At 43.1% G+C, this 22957-nt stretch overlaps 2 protein-coding genes across 5 annotated transcripts; one reads left to right on the top strand and one right to left on the bottom strand.

The window, feature by feature from the left end:
* The first annotated feature begins 311 nt into the window (after window positions 1-311).
* Window positions 312-12434, top strand: wdr47a (WD repeat domain 47a). 3 transcript variants are annotated; one of them, XM_071492695.1, is made up of 17 exons: window positions 312-543; window positions 2033-2202; window positions 2621-2704; window positions 2872-2956; window positions 4023-4154; window positions 4310-4486; window positions 4590-5101; window positions 5263-5380; window positions 7172-7353; window positions 8134-8379; window positions 8469-8532; window positions 9036-9193; window positions 9486-9655; window positions 9743-9913; window positions 10006-10137; window positions 10319-10537; window positions 10831-12434. In XM_071492695.1, exons 2-17 carry the CDS (start codon window positions 2045-2047, stop codon window positions 10971-10973), a joined length of 2751 nt encoding a protein of 916 aa, XP_071348796.1. In that variant the 5' UTR covers window positions 312-543; window positions 2033-2044; the 3' UTR covers window positions 10974-12434. The 3 variants fall into 3 exon arrangements, with proteins under 3 accessions (XP_071348796.1, XP_071348797.1, XP_071348798.1); XM_071492696.1 differs by lacking the exon at window positions 312-543 and adding an exon at window positions 670-690; XM_071492697.1 differs by lacking the exon at window positions 312-543 and adding an exon at window positions 718-901.
* Window positions 12435-12568: 134 nt separating this feature from the next.
* gpsm2 (G protein signaling modulator 2) lies at window positions 12569-22691 on the bottom strand. 2 transcript variants are annotated; one of them, XM_071492698.1, is made up of 16 exons: window positions 22454-22691; window positions 21546-21584; window positions 19122-19492; window positions 16502-16723; window positions 16284-16419; window positions 16031-16170; window positions 15771-15894; window positions 15552-15667; window positions 15066-15221; window positions 14852-14960; window positions 14595-14724; window positions 14416-14492; window positions 14062-14250; window positions 13790-13949; window positions 13469-13659; window positions 12569-13317 (listed from the first exon to the last, which is right to left on the bottom strand). In XM_071492698.1, exons 3-16 carry the CDS (start codon window positions 19184-19186, stop codon window positions 13141-13143), a joined length of 1992 nt encoding a protein of 663 aa, XP_071348799.1. In that variant the 5' UTR covers window positions 19187-19492; window positions 21546-21584; window positions 22454-22691; the 3' UTR covers window positions 12569-13140. The 2 variants fall into 2 exon arrangements, with proteins under 2 accessions (XP_071348799.1, XP_071348801.1); XM_071492700.1 differs by lacking the exon at window positions 19122-19492.
* Between the last annotated feature and the right edge of the window lie 266 nt (window positions 22692-22957).

The following is a 22957-nucleotide window of genomic DNA, read 5'->3' as shown; positions in this document are numbered from 1 at the left end:
AAGACAGGTGCTCCCTTTGATGCCCCTGGGCCTGTGGTCAGTTTACCCTTTCAGTAATCCATCTATGACAGGCAATGATTTAGGAGAGCAAAATATTAAAGTTGAAAAGGACACTTGACTTATGCACCTATGATAAACCCCCCTCATTTAAGCACATTTGCACGCCTCTCTCTTTCCAAGTGCATTTATATTATATTGATTTTTTTTTTAACACTTCTGTATTTGCCTTAATCTATAACATCCTATTATCTCTGCCACATTATGTGACGATGTGAAGTCCCCCGTCTGGAGGATGGAGGCGGTGCTCCTGCAGGCAGCAGGCAGGCAGCAGGCAGGGCTGGGCAGCAGCAGACCGCAGCGGAGCGGCGCAGAAAGATCCAGCAAGGAGGGGACACAGTCAGACAAGAGGGAGGAGGAGGAGGGACAGTCAGGCAAGACAAACAACACTGACGATCCCGAGAGGTACCGTCGTGACAGCGTCTGTCAACAGCACGGACAAACCCAGGAGCACAGCGTTTTCATCCCATGTATTTTTAGAAACAGGTGAGCATTAATCGCAGCGCAGAGGCAGATCTGTGCTGTCGGTGCGCGCCCCGCCCGTCCGGCTAACTAGCGGATGATGCCTCTCCCCCCTCGGCCTGGCTAGCTCTCAGCGTCCCCTTCCCGCCGCCGGTGAAATTAGCCCCAAGGGTAACTAGCTGTGGGTCGGTTTTTGCTGTAATCCGGTCGTTAAATTCACTAGCTATGCAAAGCTAACAAGCAGCCTAAGCTCCTTATCGTGTTTGACTTGTGGCTGAGAGCCAGTGTTATTAGCTAACCATCCCTCATGCTAGCTGAGCAGGACCGCAGTGCTTGTGCGTTTGCCTGGGGTTATTTGTGAGCTCGGTAAAATCGCTTTATTGTAAGTTTTCTATCTGCCGATGTGTGATTGTTGAAGCTCGTCATTCAGATAGATAACCACAGATGTATTAGAGGCTACTTACTGTCATGACAGTCATATAACAGACTGCTCTCTCCTCTGTGGACACAACGTGGAGGAGTGTGCATCCTTTCAAGCTAAGTTGCTGTAAATGCTGTAGCTGCTGTTTCGACTCTGTTTGGTCTGTGTTGTCGTAACATTTTGACATAATCACAGCATTAGAAATGTAGGTTGACTATGATAATTAAGAGCTAATATACTGCAGACTGTGCTGTCATAATATCCTGATCATCTGACAAGGTAAAGTTTGGACTCCTGGCATAATAAAAACAGATGTCAGATAGTGCTCAAATCAAATACTGAAGAGCAGAGTCTCAGGCTCTGACATTTGCATAACACCACAGATGTATTTGAATTGGTATAGCCTAGAGATAGTGTCATAGTGTGAACATGCAAACAAGAGTTTGTAGCAAATCATCAATCTTGCATCTGCATGTTCAATGTAAGATGATCAGCCTGTGGACTAAAATAAAAATCAGTATGAGGTTCTTCTTCTGTTGTTAATCCTGCAAAATTAGACGCTACTTGTTTTTTAGATTCATGCAGTTCATCACATGCATGTGTAGGTCAAACCACAGTCCTCCAGGCTGACTAACTCAACTCAAGCATCTGCATGTCTGCAAGAGCAACTTGCCTGAAGGTTCGGGCGATATGGCTGAAATCATTATCCCAATATCCAAATGATATTTCTCACATTCTGATAATTTTACATGTAAAATTACATATACTGTAAGCAAGTATATCAATGAACTGTGCCTCACTGTCATGAGTTATACTCCTCATATTCTGTCATTCAATTATTTTTTTCTGTCAAAAAATTGTTAAAGGATAACAAGATAAGATAATATTATCATGATGCGATTCTGCTCAAAGTCAGTAACAGTGATATTGATTAATTGCCTTACTTGCCACCCATATCTTCTCATTTGAAATGACTGATCACAAAGCTGCTTCAGCTGCCTGGAGGGTTTTGCTGTCTGTCTGTTGCAAGTTAAAATAACTTAGAAACTGTCCTGATGTCTGTGGATTTTCCTTTCCTCTCATTGGTGGCAGCCCGTCGTCGCCATGACAGCGGAAGAAACCATAAATGTGAAGGAGGTAGAGATCATTAAGGTGATCCTGGACTTTCTCAACTCCAGGAAACTGCACATTAGCATGCTGGCTCTGGAAAAGGAGAGTGGCGTCATCAATGGGCTCTACTCCGACGACATGCTCTTTCTCAGGTAGTTGAACTCAACAGCAACAATCACACCACACATCTCTGGTTATGGTCGTGTCAGGTTACAGCTCCAAAAGGCTGCGTGCTATGGCACAGAAACAACAGGCAGCTGTTCCAGTCTCAGGTTCAGTGTCCTCTGCATTGTAGATAGTGTAACACTGCACTGCATTAGATGTGAGTGCTCCCTTGAAAGTCAGCCAGCAGTGTGTCGTCTGCAATTCTACTCGGCCTGAGTATTAAATACATTATTTCACCTTCTAGTGTGAAGTGTCCGCTAACAGGCTGTCTCAAGAATACCCCACAGAAAGAAGGGAGTCAGCGGTGTTTCTTAAAAAAAACAAAAAAAAAACCACATTTGTTGGACATTTAAATATGAGGACACAATTCCAGTTGTGGATTCAAGTGCACTGTTTCTGTTTCAGGCAACTGGTGCTTGATGGGCAGTGGGATGAGGTCTTACAGTTCATTCAGCCTCTGGAGTGCATGGACAAGTTTGACAGGAAAAGGTGAGTTCACTGCCTGAAGTTCACGTTCACGTGTACCTTTTTTGTACATTTTATTTTTCCATGTATTAGTTGTTAGTCATAGTTACTCGACCCCGTGTGCTTCATAACAAACAACATCAACACAACTCAAACTGCTTGTGTTTTAAGCTACTGTGTGTTATACTCAGGTTTCGTTACATCGTCCTGAAGCAGAAGTTTCTGGAGGCTCTGTGTGTGAATAACGCCATGTCTGCAGAAGATGAGCCACAGCATGTAAGTCAAAACACTAAATGTGCTGAATTCACAGATTGTCAGTGTTTCATATTATTTTAGCCCCTATAACCTCCTAAGCCTTGAATCTCCGTCCTGTTGAATAGCCTTTGTAACAGCGCTGCTTTGTCTTGCCACTGACTGTCACTGATTGTCCTACCGGTCAACAAGAAGGCTCGACCTCAAAGACGAGAAGAGAAGCAAACATGTCGCTTGAAACTGCAACTAAACACGTTATCGTCACAAACCTGATGATCTGTTAATAAAAGGAGGAAAAGGCAGGCTGTATGTGTGTGTGCATGTGTGTGTGCCTGTGTGTGTGTGCGCGCGCACTCAACAGTGGACACACCTCAGTCAAGGACTTATCTGGATTAAGCTGTTTATGTATCTGAGAAGAAGCTATTTTGGAGAATAGATGTGATCACCCGTGACGTCCTGGAGATCACCTTGGTCCTGCTGTCATAAACTCTTAAAAGAGAAAACAGAGACAGCTCCTAATCAAATCTAATACTTTCTAAATCCTAAGTGGTAATAATTTGCCTGCCAAATCAATAAATCACACACACACACGATTTCATATAATCACACATGCTCAGACACTCATTCCGTCTCCTCTATTCATATTCTTAAATTAGGCTAGCTGTGGGCTTGCTGTCACATGGCGTGGCTGTGGATGCCGCCTGTGACACTGTGCCAGAGCTATCGTGTCCTATTAACAGGATTGGATCAGACCTCTTTGGGCGTCTGTGGGCATTGTATTAGTGTGCGTGCTCACTGGCAGTAGTGTGCCTAGGGGTGTGTATTGGTTGTTGTGATGCGGCCTTGACTGTGTTTTCAGGACGGTTCAGGATAAGATTTTAGGACTCAATCATTTTCTAATCTCTCGTGTATGTTAGCTGCAAAGCTGGTTTTGTGGGGGGTGTTTTTTCAGCCTCACATGAAACATTTAAAAGTCACTGTGCCTTCGATGTGCTGCCAGAGACAAAGCTTTTTCACAAAGTACGTGTTTTTCCAACTCTGCTGTTCAGAGTGGAATCATTTTGTCTGAAATGGGGTTAATGTTTTTCAGTTGGAGTTCACCATGCAGGAAGCAGTCAAGTGTCTCCATGCCCTGGAGGAGTTCTGTCCTTCTAAAGATGACTACAGCAAGCTGTGTTTGCTCCTCACGCTGCCACGCCTCACAAACCATGCTGAGTTTAAGGCAAGAATTTAGCTACAGTAGATGTGCTGAGACTCCCCTGTGCACTTTTCTTAATGACTGCACTCCCAAAATAGTCACATTTTTGTGTTGATGATGTTGCCTCCCTGTGTTTGTGGTGCATCTTGACGTCAGATTTCTCTGCTTGTGTCCCTCAGGACTGGAACCCGAGCACAGCCAGGGTGCAGTGTTTTGAGGAGGCATGCACCATGGTGGCGGAGTTCATCCCAGCAGACAGGAAGCTGAGTGAGGCTGGATTCAAAGCCAGCAGGGATCGCCTCTTCCAGCTGCTTCTCAAGGGAGTCCTCTATGAGTGCTGTGTGGAGTTCTGCCAGGTTGGAACTAATGAAAATAAACCTAAATACACATTTTTCAAAGTTCTTTGTACTTCTGAAGCAGTGTTTTGGTGGATAAGTTGCTGTTGTTGTTTGTGTGCAGAGCAAGGCCACGGGTGAAGAGATCACAGAGAGCGAGGTTCTCCTGGGTGTTGACATGCTGTGCGGTAACGGATGTGACGACCTGGACCTGTCCATGCTCTCCTGGATGCAGAACCTCTCCCACAGCGTCTTCTCCTGCGCCTTCGAACAGAAGCAACTCAACATTCACGTGGACCGCTTGGTTAAGCCCGCTAAAACTGGCTACGCTGACCTCCTCACGCCGCTCATCAGCAAACTGTCCCCGTACCCCTCCTCCCCCCTCCGCCGCCCCCAGTCCGCCGACACCTACATGTCACGTTCCTTGAACCCAGCGTTGGACGGCTTGTCCTACGGGCTGTCCGGCCAGGAAAAGAGGGCGAGCGGCGGGGAGATAGTGCCGGGTAAAGGGGTCTCTCCCATGTCCCACTCGTTCGCCAACTTCCACTATCCTGGAGCAGGAGGGCAGAGCCTGAGCAGGAGTCTCATGATGGAGAGCTCTGACTGCCACAGCATCTTTGAGGAATCCCCTGAAACGTAAGGCCTCAGATTTGGAGTTGAACCCGTTTCTGTCAAAATCTTTGTCCAGAGTTACAATCAGAACAGGCTCTGTGGATGTTTTGACACTTCTGTTTTTTTCAACACCCTCTCACATGTCTTAGATAATCTGTTGCTGTTGTTGTGTTTTCTCTGTAAAGATCAAGGACAGACACACCTGTGGATAAGATGATGAGCTCAGCTGGAGCTCAGAACCTGCGTCCTGCCTCAGCTCCAGGCGAGGACGCCCCGACGGCTGGCTCTGCTGACAGGAACGAGGTAAACGTCATTGACCTTTTCCTTTTAACTTGTTAGACCTGTTGCATGCCACACATCACCGAACAAGTTCTGTATTTTATTATGTCCCTGTATTGTTTTCTTTCCTTGTTGGGTGTTGCCGACAGGTAAAGTCTAAACATATCTGATGAATTTTTTTTTGTACTTTGTGCCTGAGTCATCCTCCTCCTGCAGGTACAGCCTCGTCACTGTCAAGGCCGACAGGGCTGCTCAGAGTAACATTGGCTGACCCAGTCCATCATAGCTCTGTGATGATTTTTATTTTCTGTGGGAAGTTGACATGTTTGTGTCATAGCGTTATGATGATTTCATCATGTCCCACCACCTCATGAGTAACTCAAACCTTTGTGTATGTGAGAAATGGGCTTTTGTATATCTGTGTAACACACAGACTGATACACATACTTTTGGGGATATGATCATCTCAGATGGTCCATAGCAATTAAAGGCCGTTAATCCTTTTAGGAATAAAAAAATATATATGTTTACTCCAGAACTTGCATGAGAATCAAGTTTTCTTTAGTATCAAAATAATCCAGTGATAGTGGCCAGACAGCTGTTGATACACGAGGAACTGCTTATAGCTAATTTGGAAAACTTTTAGTGGTGCTAATTTAACAAAATATAAACAAATATAGGCTAAAAAAGAGCTGGAGTTGTATCCCACTGTAAGGCCATTGAACCTTGCTCAGTGATTTGTATATTAATTATAATAAAAAAGCATTTGTTTGGTCCTTAATGGTTAGAGAATAAGATTTCATACAGAGTTTAGAGAGTTATTTGTAAATGAATGAATTCTCATTTAATTATCCTATCAATAATGATCATGTTTTTTTTTATTTTGTTTACATTACATTGTCATTGTCATTGTGAGATATAAGGCAGCTCCAGTTGTTTTAAGTCTCCAGCTAGTAACAACGGAGGCTGGAGACTGGACCTTGGTGGATTTGATCCCAGGTCAGTGGTGACACATGGCTCAAGACGGTGGGAGCTTAACCACAAAAATGAGTCATTATTGCCCTCATGTTGCCTGTAAACACACTGTTAATACAGTATCTGTGTCTGTCTGTCTCACTCTTTCTATTTTGGGCTCCTTGTGCAGCTCAGTGTGAAGTTAGTGCTTTGCTCTGCTTTGCCCGTCACCCTGGAGACGCATAAAGGGGCCAGAAACAGAAGCAGACCTTGGGGCCTCTGTGATCTCACTGTCACACTCCTACCCCTCTCTTTCTTGTTTTCCCCTCTGCCCTCCGTCCCTTTTTCCAGCGCTGGCACACTGCCAGCCTAGTCTCCCTCCCCTCCCCTGACATAGATCCGCTCCCATCAGATTGTCAGGACAGGAAGCAGAGGACAGAGAGGGGAAGTGACCTGTCCTCAGCTCTCAGTCTCACCCTCCTTCCTCCTCTAATACCTGAACTGACAGAAGACTGGGGTGGAGCAGGGTTCACATGATCACAGTGCTGACTTTGAATCGTGTTAATAGGAGTTGGCAGCAGACTTTAAACATGCTTAACTGTGTGCTGTGGGTGTGTGAATATTAGCTTATGTATGTGCAGAATTGTGTGACTATCCATAAAAGTTAATAATGGTAGGGATAATAAAAATTTCCATTTAAGCCATTAATCTGAGGCGATTCACCCAGCTTATTTACTATTAATGCAACAGTAGATTCATCAAGTATTCATGAATGACCTATGAACAGTACAGAGAGAAATACAAGTAGTCCGTGTATTCTTCTCATGGGTCAGTGTTTTTTTTTTTGTGATCGATCCTCAGCTTCGTGACTCCACAGAGAAGTATGAGGAGTATTATCGCCAGCGTCTTCGTGTGCAGCAGCACCTGGAGCAAAAGCAGCAGCAGCGCCAGATGTACCAGCAGATGTTGCTGGAGGGAGGGGTCCAGCAGGAGCCCCCGCCCAGCGACATGCAGCACAGCCTCACAGAGAAGTTCCTCAACAGGTACAGACACAACGGGAGAGGTCTTGATTAAATGCAGCCTGTCACACAGGGAGTGACTGTATATAACATACATACAGGCACCTGTCACGTCATATGGCTAACTTGTCGTCAGAGTAGTTCTGGTGCAGGTTGACTGAATGAATCTTGCTAATCACTGCATGGCTTTTAATATTGCCATACAATAGAGGAGCAGCTGTCAGACAGGAACAACTAGACATGTTAAGGCCTTGATAATGATGGGTCCCACGTGGCTTTCCCCAGCATGACACACACCTCCCCCAAAACCTGCCTCCAGTCCACACAGGCTGCACCATCTGTCGTGGTGAGCTACATCACATCACATGGGACCATCACCTCCTGTGTATCTGATTTAGCACAATATTAGACCCGGGATTGACCCTAAAAAATCTGAAACATCTGCCTTGGTGACTTTAGCATGCTTTCAAACCACAAGAGTGCATTTAGCTTCAACAACATGAGAAAAGTGACTTGCGGGAAAATTGCTTTTTCTTTTCTTTTTGCATCTGTCAGCAGGACAAAGGCCCTTTGATTTGTCCCCCGAGAGTTCCTCCCAGTCCTCCCTCTGCCCTACCTCTCCTAGTCTGTGTAACCTCTGCATTATTCACAAGGGGAGCTGTGCATAATTACATCATTACTTCAGTTTTCTTTTGTCCTGTGCTCTTTGTAGTTTTAACTAGATTTAAGAAAGGCAAAGGCGGAGTGTTCATGGAGACGGAGATCATGAATGTACATGCACATGTATTTGTTTGAATTACTCAGGTCCATCCAGAAGCTGGAGGAGCTAAACGTGGGGATGGAGAATTTAGGGGAGGAGGTGAAATCTTTGACCCAGCAGTGCAATGGCAACAGGAACACGCCTGCCTCTGAAGACAATAACAATCCTCCATCTGTGACCCCGGAGCAGAGCTGCACACAAGGGGAAGCTTTGCTCAGCAGCACCCCACAGCGCACGGTGGGGGGGCGTGTGGTCCCGCCACCAAATGAGTCCCCTGTTGTCTCTCAGAGGTAGGTGTGTTTTCTTTTCGTGCATGGACTTTATTTCATATGAGAGGCTTTTGAATTAGGAGACGACTGTGTTTTCTGTTTGTTGGCAGTGGGCAGAAACACACAGGAGGTCAACAAGGTGACTCTCCAGGCTCCTTATCCCGAAGTAAACAGGTAGGGATGGGAAAAAACATGTCAACACAGCAGCAGTAAGGCCAGCACTAAACATAATGTTCAAACAATTCTGTCAGACCTGCTGTAAATAATTCATACCTCAACAAGCATGTAATCATCTCGCTGAACCTGAAATGACTGTTCATCCACAATCTGTATCATTCACACTTAGTTTATCATTTATTGTCTCTCACGTCAGCTGTCACCAGTTTGGTCCTGGTATTCTGCAGGAACAGTTGTTTTTTTAACTTCCTCTGAGCTTCTCTGATCTGATTTTAAAGTTGATCACATTCCCTCCTTTTGTCGTCATAGCGTAAGACGATACAGTGTAATGCTAATTTGACTAAGCAGATTATAACAGTTTCATCTGAATGGCAGTGATGTCACATTGGCATCACGAGAGGATGGATGTCAGAGGGCAGAGAAGATCAGAGTAGATTATACTGCTGTAATGACATGTAATCTGTGTGTAAATGTGTTTTCATATGTGGGTGTGTTTCCAGAGTGACAAGCCAAAAGATCTGTTTGTGCCCGTGCACAGTCTGGAAGATACTCAGGCTATTCGTGCTGTTGCCTTCCACCCATCTGGGTCGCTGTACGCTGTGGGATCCAACTCCAAAACTCTTCGTGTGTGTGCTTATCCAGAAACACTGGACACAAGGTGACCTATGGACAGTCAGCCCCTTTGTTCTCTTATCATGAGTACTCCCCTCTATTAATTAAATAAAGATTAAATTAAAAAAAATATACATATATATTTGTATGATTGATAGCATTGCAAGTCCCATACCTGTAGAACCATGACCTGATTTGTCAATCCATTGCTTCCTGCTTTCAAGGCCTAATACCACAACTGCTGTGTTTAAATATCTACCCATTTACTCATCTTCTCTCCAACCATTTATCTTTCCTCCCCTGTCTTTTTTTATCTTCTCCGCTCTTCCCCACCTCAGCGATTCAAGTCCAGTGAAGCAGCCAGTCGTCCGCTTCAAGAGGAACAAACACCACAAAGGCTCCATCTATTGTGTGGCCTGGAGCCACTGTGGGCAGCTGCTGGCTACAGGCTCCAATGACAAATATGTCAAAGTTCTGCCTTTTAGTGCAGAGACGTGCAACGCCACAGGTGAGCATGCTCTGAACGAATGGATGATGAGGTCATGTTCGTTGGTGTCAGCAGCCTAATTTTATTTTTTGTGTCTCTCTGTCCCAGGCCCAGACCTGGAGTTCAGCATGCATGATGGCACCATCAGAGACCTGGCCTTCATGGAAGGTCCAGAGAGTGGAGGAGCCATCTTGATCAGTGCCGGAGCAGGAGACTGTAACATCTACACCACAGATTGTCAGAGGGGACAGGGTCTGCATGCCCTCAGTGGACACACAGGTACGCTGACCGCTTCATCCCTCCAACCCGTCCAGAGTCAAAATCAGAAAGACTGCCACTGAGAAACGTGTCATTTTTGTGTTGCTGTCCAGGTCACATTCTGTCTCTGTACACGTGGGGAGGCTGGATGATTGCCTCCGGCTCCCAAGACAAGACGGTGCGTTTCTGGGACCTCAGGGTGCCCAGCTGTGTCCGAGTAGTGGGGACTGCTTTCCACGGCTCAGGTATGGCTGTGTGTCATTAGTCATTGCATCACTTGGAAATTGTGAGCAACGTGTAACAACACAGGTAGCTCTGCTGGTGCTCTCCATCGGAAAATTCAGTCAGTGCAGAATGATTTTTTTTACCAGTAATCATGTGCTGAATTTTACAGCTACACCCCTTTTTTTTTTTTTAATTCTACAGGCAGTCCCGTTGCCTCGGTAGCAGTCGATCCAAGTGGCCGTCTCTTAGCAACAGGACAGGAAGACACTGCATGCATGCTGTATGACATCAGAGGAGGACGCATCGTTCAGGTGTACCGGCCGCACACCAGCGATGTCCGATCAGTTAGGTTCTCCCCTGGAGCACATTACCTGCTCACCGGTTCCTACGACACAAAGGTTATGGTCACCAACCTCCAAGGTATGTTTCATTTACAGTGAACCTTTATCCGCATAAGTTTCCTTAAATGTATTACTGGAATTATATGGAGGGTTGTAGATCTGTTATTGACTAAACCAGAAAATTAAACACCTAATAACTTTTCTAATGCAGTAGCTACAATAGCTGTTTAAACTGGGGTCTGAACTAGTGGTACCCCCCCCCACCTGAGGTGTCTGGGGCAAAAATTGCGGGACGTGATTTTGCCTTAAGCAGGTGTGTGTCATAATGTTGTATGTGCCTGTCTGAGCTGTGTTTCCTGCACGTGCTTCTAGGAGACCTAACCAAACAGCTGCCTCTGACTGTGGTGGGAGAGCACGGTGACAAGGTGATCCAGTGTCGATGGCACACACAAGACCTGTCCTTCCTCTCATCCTCTGCTGACCGCACCGTAACACTCTGGACACACAACCCATAACACACACACACACACACACACACACACGGACAACCCCCCTAAAACAACACTGCTCCTCCTGCACTATCAACACGGCCACGACCTTTCAACACACTTGACACCTTCAGCCTGAGAACACACTCACTCTCTCTCTCACACACACATGCACACACAAACAGGTGAATGAGCTTTTCCCTTCTGTCTGTAGGAAAACCAAATGGATACAAACCTGTGACACATCAAAAGCACACATGTTGCATGTTCTCCTTTGTCTTTACATCTCTCACATTGCAGTTATCCCACTGATTGTTGTCGTCTCGAGGGGGTAAAACAGCAGCATCATTCATTATTCTCACTGCATCCTTTAATCCATGTGGTGTCATCCTACATCTTCACTCCGCACACACACTAGTCGGCTGCTGCATGTCCTTTTCTCTGAGGAGTTGTTGAGGTTAGACAGGACAGAGTGCTTTGTTCATGATGGTGCCTTCCTTCAGTTCTCAGTTTCCATAACAAAAATGAAAAAAAAAACAAACAAAAAAAAAAAAGATAAAATGGTCATTTTTCAAGATCAAATTTTGTTAGTTATTTTGAGAAATCCCACATTCCTTCTTTTGCATATCATTTTCTTACAGCTGGTGTAATGCTGCTATATTGTTGGGGAAAACAAGAGTTGAATTTATGGTGTAAAATGTAACTTTTCAGTGTGTCAGTAGTGAGCTTTTCCTATCAGAAGGCTGAATCTGTGGACATCAAACTATCTGCCAGTCAGCTGTTGCTTCCCTGTGGGATGTGCTGATGTCTAATGTTACTCTGTCCACTGCATTACTCCCACTCAAAATGTGTAAACTAGCTTGTGCATTTGTTTTAAAAATTGAAATCAGTGTTTTTGCGCTGTAGTTGTTTACAGTGTCTTGCAATGGCTTGCTTGCAATGGAAGATCGCTATTATGTCGCCATCAAAGGGAAATACAAAGTGTAATTTTTGGTTGAGCACCCTAGCATTCAATTTAGGAGTTTTCAGTGTTTAAAAGCTTTGGTTTGTCTACTGCTGTAATAATATAACAACAGTAGGTGGCAGTCATTTCCCATAACAAGGGTCTAACCATATGCACAATGAAATCTGAATGGAAGCACGGGTGTTTTGATATTTATTTAGAAACAGTATTTGGGGCATATGCATTGTATTCTTTTCTTGTATTTTTACATGCGCACTTTGTCTTTTAACATTTATTTACTTACAAAGATGCATATTTAAGTTTTTATGTTAATGTATAGTATAACAAATGAGGCCAAACTAATACGTACATAGATGTATTTATTTCAGTTGTGTTTATGTATGTACAGTTATTAGTATGTTTTGGAAATGCTAGTGGCTCTTGTATTAAGCCTTTCTAAGTCTTGTTTTTAAAAGTGACTTAAATTAATTCAAGCTAACTCAAGTCTGACTGCTGGTACGTTCAATAAAGTGTCTTTTACACAAGCTGTTTGTCTTGTTGAAATGAGTTTACATTAAACATTTAAAGCTGTCAAATCAAGATGCTTACAATAATGAGGGTTTATTCATCTGACCTCACTCAACATTTAGCACAAAAGACCATCCGGGCTGTACAAGGGTTAAATTCAATCTTTTAATTAAACACTTTGCTCAAAATAGTTTTTGTTAGTTTCCTCTGTCTGACTTCGGTAACTTTTAAACCAAACAAAAACCTCATATATAAACAAAATACATGGAAAGAGTGCTTTACCTCTGTCCACTGAGTATAACCACATTCCTCCATAGTGGTGGGACGGCATTTAGCAGAATCAGAACAATGATAAAAAAGTACAATAAATACTAACATAACTGCAGTGTATTGAAAAATACACACAGGGTGAAATGAAATAAGCAGGAGCATAGAATCATGAAAAACAACAAATTAAAAAAACAACACTTTTGTCCCTGATGCTACTGAGAGTTTGTTGGTGTGGTGCAAGTTGTGCCAGATAAGTCCATATTACTTTGACATATTTCCACACTGTATACTATATACACAATTCTGACAGTGCTTTGTTTTGTCCAAAAGGACAAATGTAAAGAGACGCAAGGCTTTCTTCTGAGTGACTGCCCCCGCTGGTCAATAACACTGTCCACTTCTTCATGAGTTTAAGAAAGAGAGAGAAACCTGTCTGTCCCTTTAGTGCTTAGTTCAGTTGGAGCTGGACCTGGCTGTAGTGTTTGCTGCAGAGGGCAAGGTGACACGTTGCTCGTCCATTCGTTTGGCCTGAGAGCGCATGATGAGGCTGAAGAAGTCCTCATCTGGTACAGTGGGCCCTCGGACTGGAGGAGGGGGAGGGGCACAGCGCTGGTCATCCAAACGGGACCCCTGAAAGGGGAGAGAATATGAGTTTGAGATCTGGTTATGTTTCTTGTTTGGGGAAAGCACATGATCATTTCTTGTGTATTAAATACACTGACTGCTTATCAATGTGCAGGAATTTTTCTTCAAACACTGAACATTTGGTCTGATCAGGTACCTGGCACTTCACAAGCATGTCGAAGAAGTCGTCATCAGGCTCAGCGTTGTCAGCGTTGGCCATCAGGTGGTTGAGAACGGCCTGGTTGCCGTTTTGATGGAGCCTGAGGCCAGGCAGGCTCCCCCCTGCTGCTGTCGACTCCTCTAACCGTCGGCCTTGGGCGCCTGAGATGTTGGCAGACTCTGACACAGCTGCAGAGTTAGAGAGGATCGATGAAGTAACAGATAAACAGAAGAGACATTTTACTTCAGTATGAAAAGAAAGTTTTACTGTGGGGGGGGGGGGGGGGGGAATTTTGAGAGTATGAATGTATGGACTCACATTTCCTGATGACTCTAGGAGGCGACTCTGGGCCGCTGTTTATTGATAACCTGCTGCCCTTAGCCTGTATTGAACAGCGTTGGTCATCCATCCGGTTGCTCTGGAAACGACTCAGCAGGTCAAAGAAACCCTCATCTCCGAGCATATCAGGACTGAGTCGCTAATAAAGAACAAAACACACACACATGAAAAAATGCGAAACAGAACAGACCTTGTTTGATGACACCTGCAGGAGACTGAATGAGGCATGTGTGTGGTTATCAGAGCTGTACCTTCTGTGGTCCCTGTGCAGGGGTCTGACTGGCGTCCAGGGTGTTGCTGGTGTCCTGGAGGACCTTAGTGGACCCACCAGTCTTGTACTTCTTCCCTCGCAGACGGCTGACAAAGAACAGCTTGGAGGAGCTCTTAGCCAGGGAGGGTTTGGACTGTTTGGTCAGGATGTCGCTGTTCCACTTCTGACCCTTCAATACACAGAAATGGAATAGTTACCACAATGAAAAAGGAAACAAGGAGAAACAAAAAAAACTATCTGTGGCAATAAAATCTGGTTTTCGCAGCATAGCATGACTTGAACAATGGTGGAACAGACAGGATGAACTAAATAGGGTTAGAAAAGCAGTTCTTACATTCATCTTGTCTGGGGTGAGTTTCATCAGCTCCAGGTTCTCCATGCTGTGTCTTCTGCCCATCCTGGGCCTCGCTCCTGGAACACATGAACATTGTTAATACCCGTTTACAAACGCTACTGTTAAAACATCGGATAAAAGACAAGGCTCAGGGTGTTTGATTATACAGTTTTTTGTACCGTTCAAGTTGTAGTCTGTATCTTTATTCTCAGAGAAGGTAGAGTTATTTGTGCTGTAGCTCAGACCCAGAACCATCTGGAGATCGGACACGTTCATACGAGCCGTCAACTCTCCGCTCCTATCTCCAGTCTGGAAACAAGTAAATACGTAAAATAATTAAAAACAAAAACAAAGCATACGCACAGGAAGGTAAACTTTACCTTCCTATAATACCTTTACCTGTCTTGGTAAATTTGAAAACATTTCATTCACGTACCTCTTTGCAGATTTCCAGGTGTTTCTCAGCAAAGTGCATGGCCTGGTCGTGGTTCCCCAGTGCAGTGTAAGCATTTCCCAGACTCCAGCATGCACGGCCCTCCCCAATTCTACAGCAAAACACATTGAAATCCATGCACAGGCGTAAACTTATATATAACGAAGTAAATATCAGCATGAATTCTTATTCCAACAGTGAATGTATGTGTGTGTACCTGTCATTGAGGTCCTGGGCTATGATGAGGTGTTTGAGGTGGTAGTCTATGGCTCTCTCGTAGTCCTGGAGAAGTGTGTAGGTGTTGCCCAGACTGTAGCAGGCCTGGGCCTCCACAGCCCGATCCTTCAACTGCCTCGCCAGCTGCAGCGTCCTCCTGACAAACACACAGACAAGCTGGGTCAACACGCTGCAGAGAGGCCTCAATACTTGCCTCTGGCTTCCTGCATCATAGGCCTACTTTCTCACAGTCTGGGGATAAGATACAGTGTTGTACACAAGACTTTTTTTTTAGATATTTTTTTTGCTGCTGTAGTTTTAATCACAATAGGACATACAAGTGACAACATTTTTGTTTATTATCCTGCTACCCTTGTTTAAGGAAAAACACTTGATACCAGTGAATTGTGTGATTTGTACATATGCCCTGACATACTTTTTTATGCAGAAAATCATTTTAAAAAAGAATGTGTAGGCTGTAGCTTACTTGTAATGCTCAGCTGCCACTTCAAATTCCCCCAAAAAGATATAGGCATTCCCCAGGTTGCAGTAAGCCCTTCTCTCTGCCGAGCGGTCACCAAACTCCTTAGCTATGAGCAAGCGCTGAAACAGAATCGTATTTTATTATGTCTGTAATAAAAAGGTAGCTTATGATGGATTTGGATTAAAAGGAAAAAAAAAAAGAAGATTTTCAGGGTTCCCCCACCTGTTCATGAGAAGCCACAGCTTTGCGAAAGTTTCCCAACAAGTAGTGTGTGTTGCCGAGGTTCCCGTAGGTGCGACCCTGAGCGGCCCGGTCTTCAAGCTCCTTCACTATCGCCAAGTTCGCCCTGAAAATCCAAATACAATCAAGTCAGACGGCAACTGGTGCCTGATATAAGAGCAGCACAGCGCTATATCATTAATAGGTATTGAACAATGAAAAGATTACCAAGATTAAAAACTCGCACACACTGAGTGACTTACTCATAGTACTCTGCTGCCTTCCTTAGTGCCGTCATGACCTCCTCTGGGAAATCTCCAGGCTCAGCTCCACTCCAGCAGATACTTTTCCCTTTTGCATGGTACACGTTCCCGAAGTTATACAGAGCTCGTGCTTGACCCACCTGACAGAGATCCAGGAAAAACATGTCAGTGCTGAAGGTCATTGTCTTCTGAATCCCCCTCATACACTGCAGAATATTTCACTGTGTACATTATCGTATATGTGCAGCCTCACCTTGTCATTCAAGTCCCTCGCTATGTCCAAGTGCCTCTGGCAGCAAACCACAGCCTCATCAAACCGCCCCAACACCTTTAATGTGTTGCCAAGGTTTCCACTGGCTTTGGCCTCTCCAGGCAGGTCACCAATTGTTCTATACAGGACACATTATGTGAGCAATAATAAAATAATGATCTGATCTATTAGTGGATTTATGAGGGCTGCTGTAATCTAACCTGGTCAAGGTGAGGTCATGTCGGTGGAACTCCAGGGCCTTTGCGTAGTCATGCAGGTGGAAGTAAGCATTGCCCAGCTGGCTGTATATGGCACTGAGCACCTGCAGGTCCTCTGTGCCTACCTGGATGGCAGCTTCAAAGAAGGAGACACCTGCTCTGTAGTCACCCACCTTACAGAGCCGCTCACCCTCCAACGCCAGCTCCAGGCAGGACACCTCCATCCTACAGCAGAGAGAAGCAGAGTCAGTCCGGCAGGTGCCTTGTTTGAACTGGTTGAAAAAAAAAAAAAAAAAATTAATGAGCAGCTCAAAAGTGTCTAGAATCCAAATTCAGTCATGAAACCAAAGTTGAAGAAGCTGCGGAGAAACAGATCTTCTCTGGCTGTGACCTAGAGCCAACTGACTGCACCTCTTTCTAAGCAAAGGCTTTCAGAAGGGAATGTTGTTTAGCTACTTCCTTCCACCTTCAGAGAACAATGGCTCAAACTGGCACTTATTTGTTATGGTAGATCTCACATCCTTTTGACGATCCCTCAGAAAGTGAAGTGGGTTCCTTTTACAGTTAAATGAAGCAAAGAGCAGATAAACTTCATGTCATCATTTCATGTTAATTATTAAACAGTTTAAATATTTTGTGTTATTCTTTTAAAAAATCCATGCTGCAAACTGTATATGATTTTACAGAGATTTGTGCGTTGGTTCTTAAAAGGTAACCTTTTTAATGTAAGAAACAATCAAATTAACATTATCCTAAATCAATGACAATATAGCTTGTATAGACAATGTTTTCTATTACTAACAATAAAGTAACTGAAAATTCAGGTTGTTGGTTACTTTAAAAAACAAACTGAAATAAAAAGATGTAGCATAGTAAAACAATATAACATAGGACATGATTTTTCACATGTAGTTCATAGTGGATTCTCCAAAACAACCGAACAACCAAGTCTTATGGAGTTACAAATGAGTTAGGCATTTCAAAGCTAGATGAAAGGAGTGTCAGACAATGGCTGGTGGCTTATTTGCAGATGGATTATCTTTAGACCAAGCAGCATATTTGTGCAAAGCAAAAACTGTTTGCCAACATTTGTTTTTCAGGAAGCTGTGTCGTTGAGGAGAAATCAGCTTTACACAAAGTCCTTTCAGTTTGTTTATCTCAAGCTTTCCTCCGGTACCCAACCCAGGGGTTTTTGTCTGAAAGCTCTCAAAAACTGACCCAGAAACACATGTGAAGACGCAACCTAGTCTGGATTTCTAACATGAAGTAAAAGCTTACATAGTCTATGGCGTGCTATTAAAATGACACAAACACAGTAGCTTGTTTCATCATCTGGCTAGGCTATAATTTGTGAACAAAGGCAAACATGCTCTCCCGAATAGTCAATAAACTTCATGTAGTCAGCAACCTTAGGCCTTAAATTAGAGCCTTTGTTTACTACAAAAAACATATCATTTAACACTATAGCTGTGGCAAACACTAGCCTACCTGCTGGCTTTTCGTGCCTTACAACAACAACAGCAGCACATGGAACATCTGAGAGGCATCTACTGAGGTTTCCACTGGAAAAACTTCCAGGCTGCTGCTCCTTCTCTTTCTCTGAAGCATGGAGAGATTAGCTCAACGCAATTTAGTAGCCTATACTGAAAGAGGGTGATGAGTTAAGTGTAAAAAAGGTTTAAAAATAGTCTTCTTTTTTAATATCAAAACCAATATCCATCTGACGTCACAGAGATATTTTAGCATCATGCCTTGGAAAACTGTCAAGGAGACGTGTGTGATGTTGTCATAGTATTAACTTCCAACGCATGGCAGCAAGGAAACTGCTCAATCAGCATTTTCTCAGTTAATCTGCTTGTCTTTCTTTGAAGTTCTCTCGTGTGACCTGGTCACCTGAGATTACGGCTGTAGAGTGTGCACCCGACAGATTAAAGCGCTGCTGAGTGCTAAGTAGCTTTGTTGGACATGTCAGACACAAGCAGACCCTGCGGTGTGGTACAATAGAATCAATTATTTTCGGGTAACCATCCTGACAGCAGTAGCTACTGGGAAAAACAGACATCCTCCTACCTAGCAGATGCCTACTGTATCCAAATAAGATGGACACGTGTGTCGAAAAACAAAGGCGGCAGTGATGAATTTTTCAGGGGTTGTTAAATATTGAAGCTGGAGCAGGTCTTTCTATGTTTGGCAGGGTGCACCTGCAGCCAGAGCTCTTTATCTGTGTATGTAGGAACAGCTGATTGATGGCTTTTTTTTTTTTTTTTTTTGGGGGGGAAACCCACCTGCCCAGTCAACAAACTCAGAAAACACAATGAAAAGAGACTCCTACTCAATAATTAAACCTCTAGTCCACCTCTTGTCCACATTACACATGATACCATTACTTCTTCAAGAAGGCAACACAAAATAAATACCTCAGCAGTTACCTGACACTGACACATCTTCCGTAACAATCATTAAAATAATTGCAAATATAAAGAGCTTTTCTTCTCTTAACCTTCAACAAATAATTCCATTAATAGTCCCACCTAAAAGTAATAAGGGGGAAAAGATAAAAGGCTAAAACACAAAACACTTTCTACTCTACAACCATACCTTAGTGGAGAGAGGAAATTCCTACCTGTAGCGGACATGAAGGGACTGCTCCTTAGCTCGCGTGCTAACCAATGAGCCACTGGTGTCCATTGAAGTGCATAATATGAGGGAAAATCCCAGTTTCGTTCCCGAAAAAATGGTTGCGTTTAAAACCAACAGCCAACAAGAAAGAAAAATGAATCTTTGGTCAAAGGGGAGTCGAGAAAGAGGAGGCGATCCACACAAAAAGTCACTCAACGTGCTGAAGTATGCAAATGTCCCTCTGCTGAATGTTGACAAGGAGCAGTAACCCCATGAGTGTTAGACAGAGCTGAGTCCTGAGTGTCAGTCCACACGGCTGCTTTCGTATACAGTGTGTTTTGCGTCACTGCCCCTCAATCTCTTGTCAGCAGCCCTCTGTGAAGAGAACACAAGATGCTGTATGTGAAGCCTCATTCTGGCCACACGGTGCCATGGCAACACCAACCAAACAGCAGCGTGCACAAGTGGGGCAGGCATGAAGCGAGAAAGCAGGGCGGGAATGAATGGATGGGGTCAACTTGGGAAAGCTGTCAATTTAAGATGGTGACTCAACTCATCCAGGCTGGGAGGTGGAAGCTCTTAGGTTGCGACAAGGTGAGAGGGCTATGTATGCATCAGGATGTAACAGATATGCAAGCAGAGAATTGCCATGATTTGTCCCGAAAAATGTCCCTAAATTAAAAGCGAAGCACTGACACACACCAGACACCTCTTGCAAAGGGAAAAAAAAGATAAGCATAACAACCTCCAGAGTGTTCGTGTGACTTCCCCTGTAGGAAAGGACAGTGATAAGCAAGCTGCATAGTTTAAGATAGACTGCACCAAGCTAAGACCAGAGCCAGCCATTACCTCATTTTTCCATGCAGCCACACCCATTTGTCCCCCAACTTCAACCCATAAACCCCTCCCCTCTGCACACACACAAGATGGGAAATAATGGCAGACCAGTTATTTGCAAACTGGGTTAATTATCTATGTTAAATAACATCTCAAAATGCCATTTTGTGTATTTATAAACCTTTCAGAGACAAGGGGGTCTTTCATTCCTTTTATACATTAGCATTGAAATGTCCATCCCTGTGTTCTTTTTCCATCAAAATGTGCAGACCTACATATAAGTCACTCAATGGGGGCCTATTCTTATTATCATTCTTTATTATTTTTGCATATTCCTATTATTAACAAAATATCTATGTGAACATATGAGAAATGATTAGAAGAGCAGGTTTAAACCCCAAAATGATGAACAGAGGACCTGAGAGTATAAAGTATGATGGATTGTAAAATTACTTGTTTTGATAATTATGAAGGTTATTACTTGATTAGCTATGTCAATATATCTTAAAAGTCAAAACATCTCAGATGCCTAAGAAATTTATGAATCCAAGCCACGTTCTCCCAACCTAAAAAGGAGGCCAGTTTACATAAAGTATCTTGGATGGGAACCTTTGCCTTGCAAGAGGTGTGCCAAGGTGGTACGCTTTTTATTTTTGGCAAGTATTAGCTCAGCACTGAGCTCATACTGCAAGAGCAGCACACATTTTTAAAAACAAATGACAACCAAAATAGCAACAAAAACTTCTTTTTACAACATACAACAGCTCTATCATGCTTCATTCATGTCAGCTGATACATTTCTTTGATTGAGACACAAAGCAGTGGATATATGACACTAAAATTAGAATGAAGGGGATATTTTATAGTTTAGGACCAATAAAAATACAGGTAAAGCTTTAAAGTGTGTGTTTGTGCCCATGAATGAGTGAATATAAGATGAACTTTGCTGTTGATACATGCTGTTTCTAGGGAAGAGCCTCAACTCTTAACATAATCACAAATTAACTAAACACTTAAAAGGCTTTGGCAAATTATATCTTATATACTTAGTTTTGTTTGAACAACTAGTCTGGCATGAGAATCAAATTATCTTTTTGCCCAGCCTGTATTTCCTGCTGCTAGTTGAATGTGAAAAGTTATGGTGCAAACTAAAGCCCAAGGCTTTGAGAGTCTGTGCAGTACATGTTCCTGCACATTATTATAATCACCAATTGATGTGTGCCAGTATACTTGCAGCCTTTTCCACCATTGTATGCCAACTGGGTGTGTTTCTGAGAGACTTACCCTACTCACAGAGCTGCATTGTGCATGAAGAAGTGTGTAACATGGTGAAATATAATGACAGTGTCACAGGAGGTAATCACTGACTCTTTTTTGAGTCACAAACGGGACATGATTCCACCTTGAACACACAATACATGTGATCTATTTTTTTTTTTGTGCTTACAGCCCGCGGATGCACTAAAATAACTACTGCCTCTGACTGCAAAATCTAATTATGGAAACACCACTCAGAAGTGCACCATGAGCCAGCAAAATCCTGAACCAAAACAAAAGAAAGACACAACTAAATAAACACTGGCATACTGACCGGTAATTCTTCCACACAGGAACAGGAAATCTGGGAAGCCTGCAAGATAAAATTAATCTGACCATGAATAACTTTACAATCTAAATTAACTGGTGTTGCAGTATTTGTATGAACATTTGCGTGAATTTTCCTTACATCAATGATAAACGATAAATGCTTGGTGATTTAGTACTCAACTCCAACTTATATGCTCAGTTGACAGTTTATTAGGTACACCTTCCAAAAACCCAGTATATATAATAAACAGGCTGTGGAACAAAAAGTTTTCAACAAAAACTAAACACTGGAGTATTTATTGCAGGACTCTTGTATTAGAGTGCATTAGTTCTAGCAAAGTGTACCTAATAAACTGACAACTGATTGTATATGTATATGCCACATACTAAAGGTTGTTGAGATTGTGATGGCTGATGCATAAACTACATAACATGAGTGCATGTATAATGCGGAATGAAATATTTATGAAACTAGTATAAAGACAAAATGCAGTTGCACAATTATTCTAATTGCCTATATTAATAAAATAGAGAAACTACTCTTATGTGCATACACAAATGAAATCTTATGTGTTGTACAAAGTATTTATAAGAGGGGTAGACAGAAAATACTCTTTGTACAACACATTTAATTGTTGTCAAATACATTTTATGTAGTCGCACACAAACCACTGATCATGCAGACATCGCTGTCACTATCAGCTCCATTCATACAGATTTTACTCTTCAGTGACGAGGCTAGACTTGGCAGCGTATTGTAAACACCTGCCCTGCATAATGGAGGGGTTTGCTGTGCCAAATACGTTTGTATTAACACCACATAGAAGCCACAGCCGTGAACAGTGAAAACATTTAACTGTTACAGTAGCCAGCTACAGATTAGCTAGTTAGCATGTTAGCTGCTGAACTTACGTTAGACGATCCAGTTCGAACAATGGTGACCTCTCCTCTTTTTTTCTTTAATTTCTCACAAGAATAAAAATCATGGGTCCGTTTAAAAAAAGAAAAGGCGTCTGTAATTTAGAGACAAACTGTGCTATATCCATTCCAGCCTGATACTACATCATCTTTTAACTTTTCTAAAACTTGGATTTTAACTTCGATGGGAGAGGAGAAAAGCCTCGCGGCTATACTAGCGTATGTGTTTTCGACGACCAACCAATCAGAGAACGACATTCAAAGATAGCCACGCCCAGAATAACAGTTATTGGACCAATAGATTTAAATAGAAAAGAGATGACGTATTGTTATACCACTGTGGCACTCCTTTTAACCACACTATCCCACAACACACCAGGCTTCAGCAGCAACATTAGCACATTTATTTATTGAAGAGCGAACATATAACATACAAAACATATCCTGCCATAGTATTTACAATCTGAACTCTGACATTATCCTATAGCCTTTTATCCA

This window comes from Trachinotus anak, unplaced genomic scaffold (assembly GCF_046630095.1).
Source record: "Trachinotus anak isolate AG129_WGS33_773 ecotype Australia unplaced genomic scaffold, CSIRO_AGI_Tana_v1 ptg000012l, whole genome shotgun sequence".
NCBI lineage: Eukaryota > Metazoa > Chordata > Actinopteri > Carangiformes > Carangidae > Trachinotus > Trachinotus anak.
Note: the sequence above shows the minus strand (reverse complement) of the source record. Positions and strands in the feature narration are given on the sequence as shown.

Coding starts and splice junctions, on each gene's coding strand:
- wdr47a (XM_071492695.1), top strand. CDS start 2,045: ATGACAGCGGAAGAAACCATAAATGTGAAGGAGGTAGAGATCATTAAG. Junction 2,705..2,871: donor GACAAGTTTGACAGGAAAAG/GTGAGTTCACTG, acceptor TGTTATACTCAG/GTTTCGTTACATCGTCCTGA. Junction 9,656..9,742: donor AGAGACGTGCAACGCCACAG/GTGAGCATGCTC, acceptor TCTCTGTCCCAG/GCCCAGACCTGGAGTTCAGC.
- gpsm2 (XM_071492698.1), bottom strand. CDS start 19,186: ATGGACACCAGTGGCTCATTGGTTAGCACGCGAGCTAAGGAGCAGTCC. Junction 15,895..16,030: donor AAGGCAGCAGAGTACTATGA/GTAAGTCACTCA, acceptor TTGGATTTTCAG/GGCGAACTTGGCGATAGTGA. Junction 13,660..13,789: donor TCCTAGAGTCATCAGGAAAT/GTGAGTCCATAC, acceptor CTAACTCTGCAG/CTGTGTCAGAGTCTGCCAAC.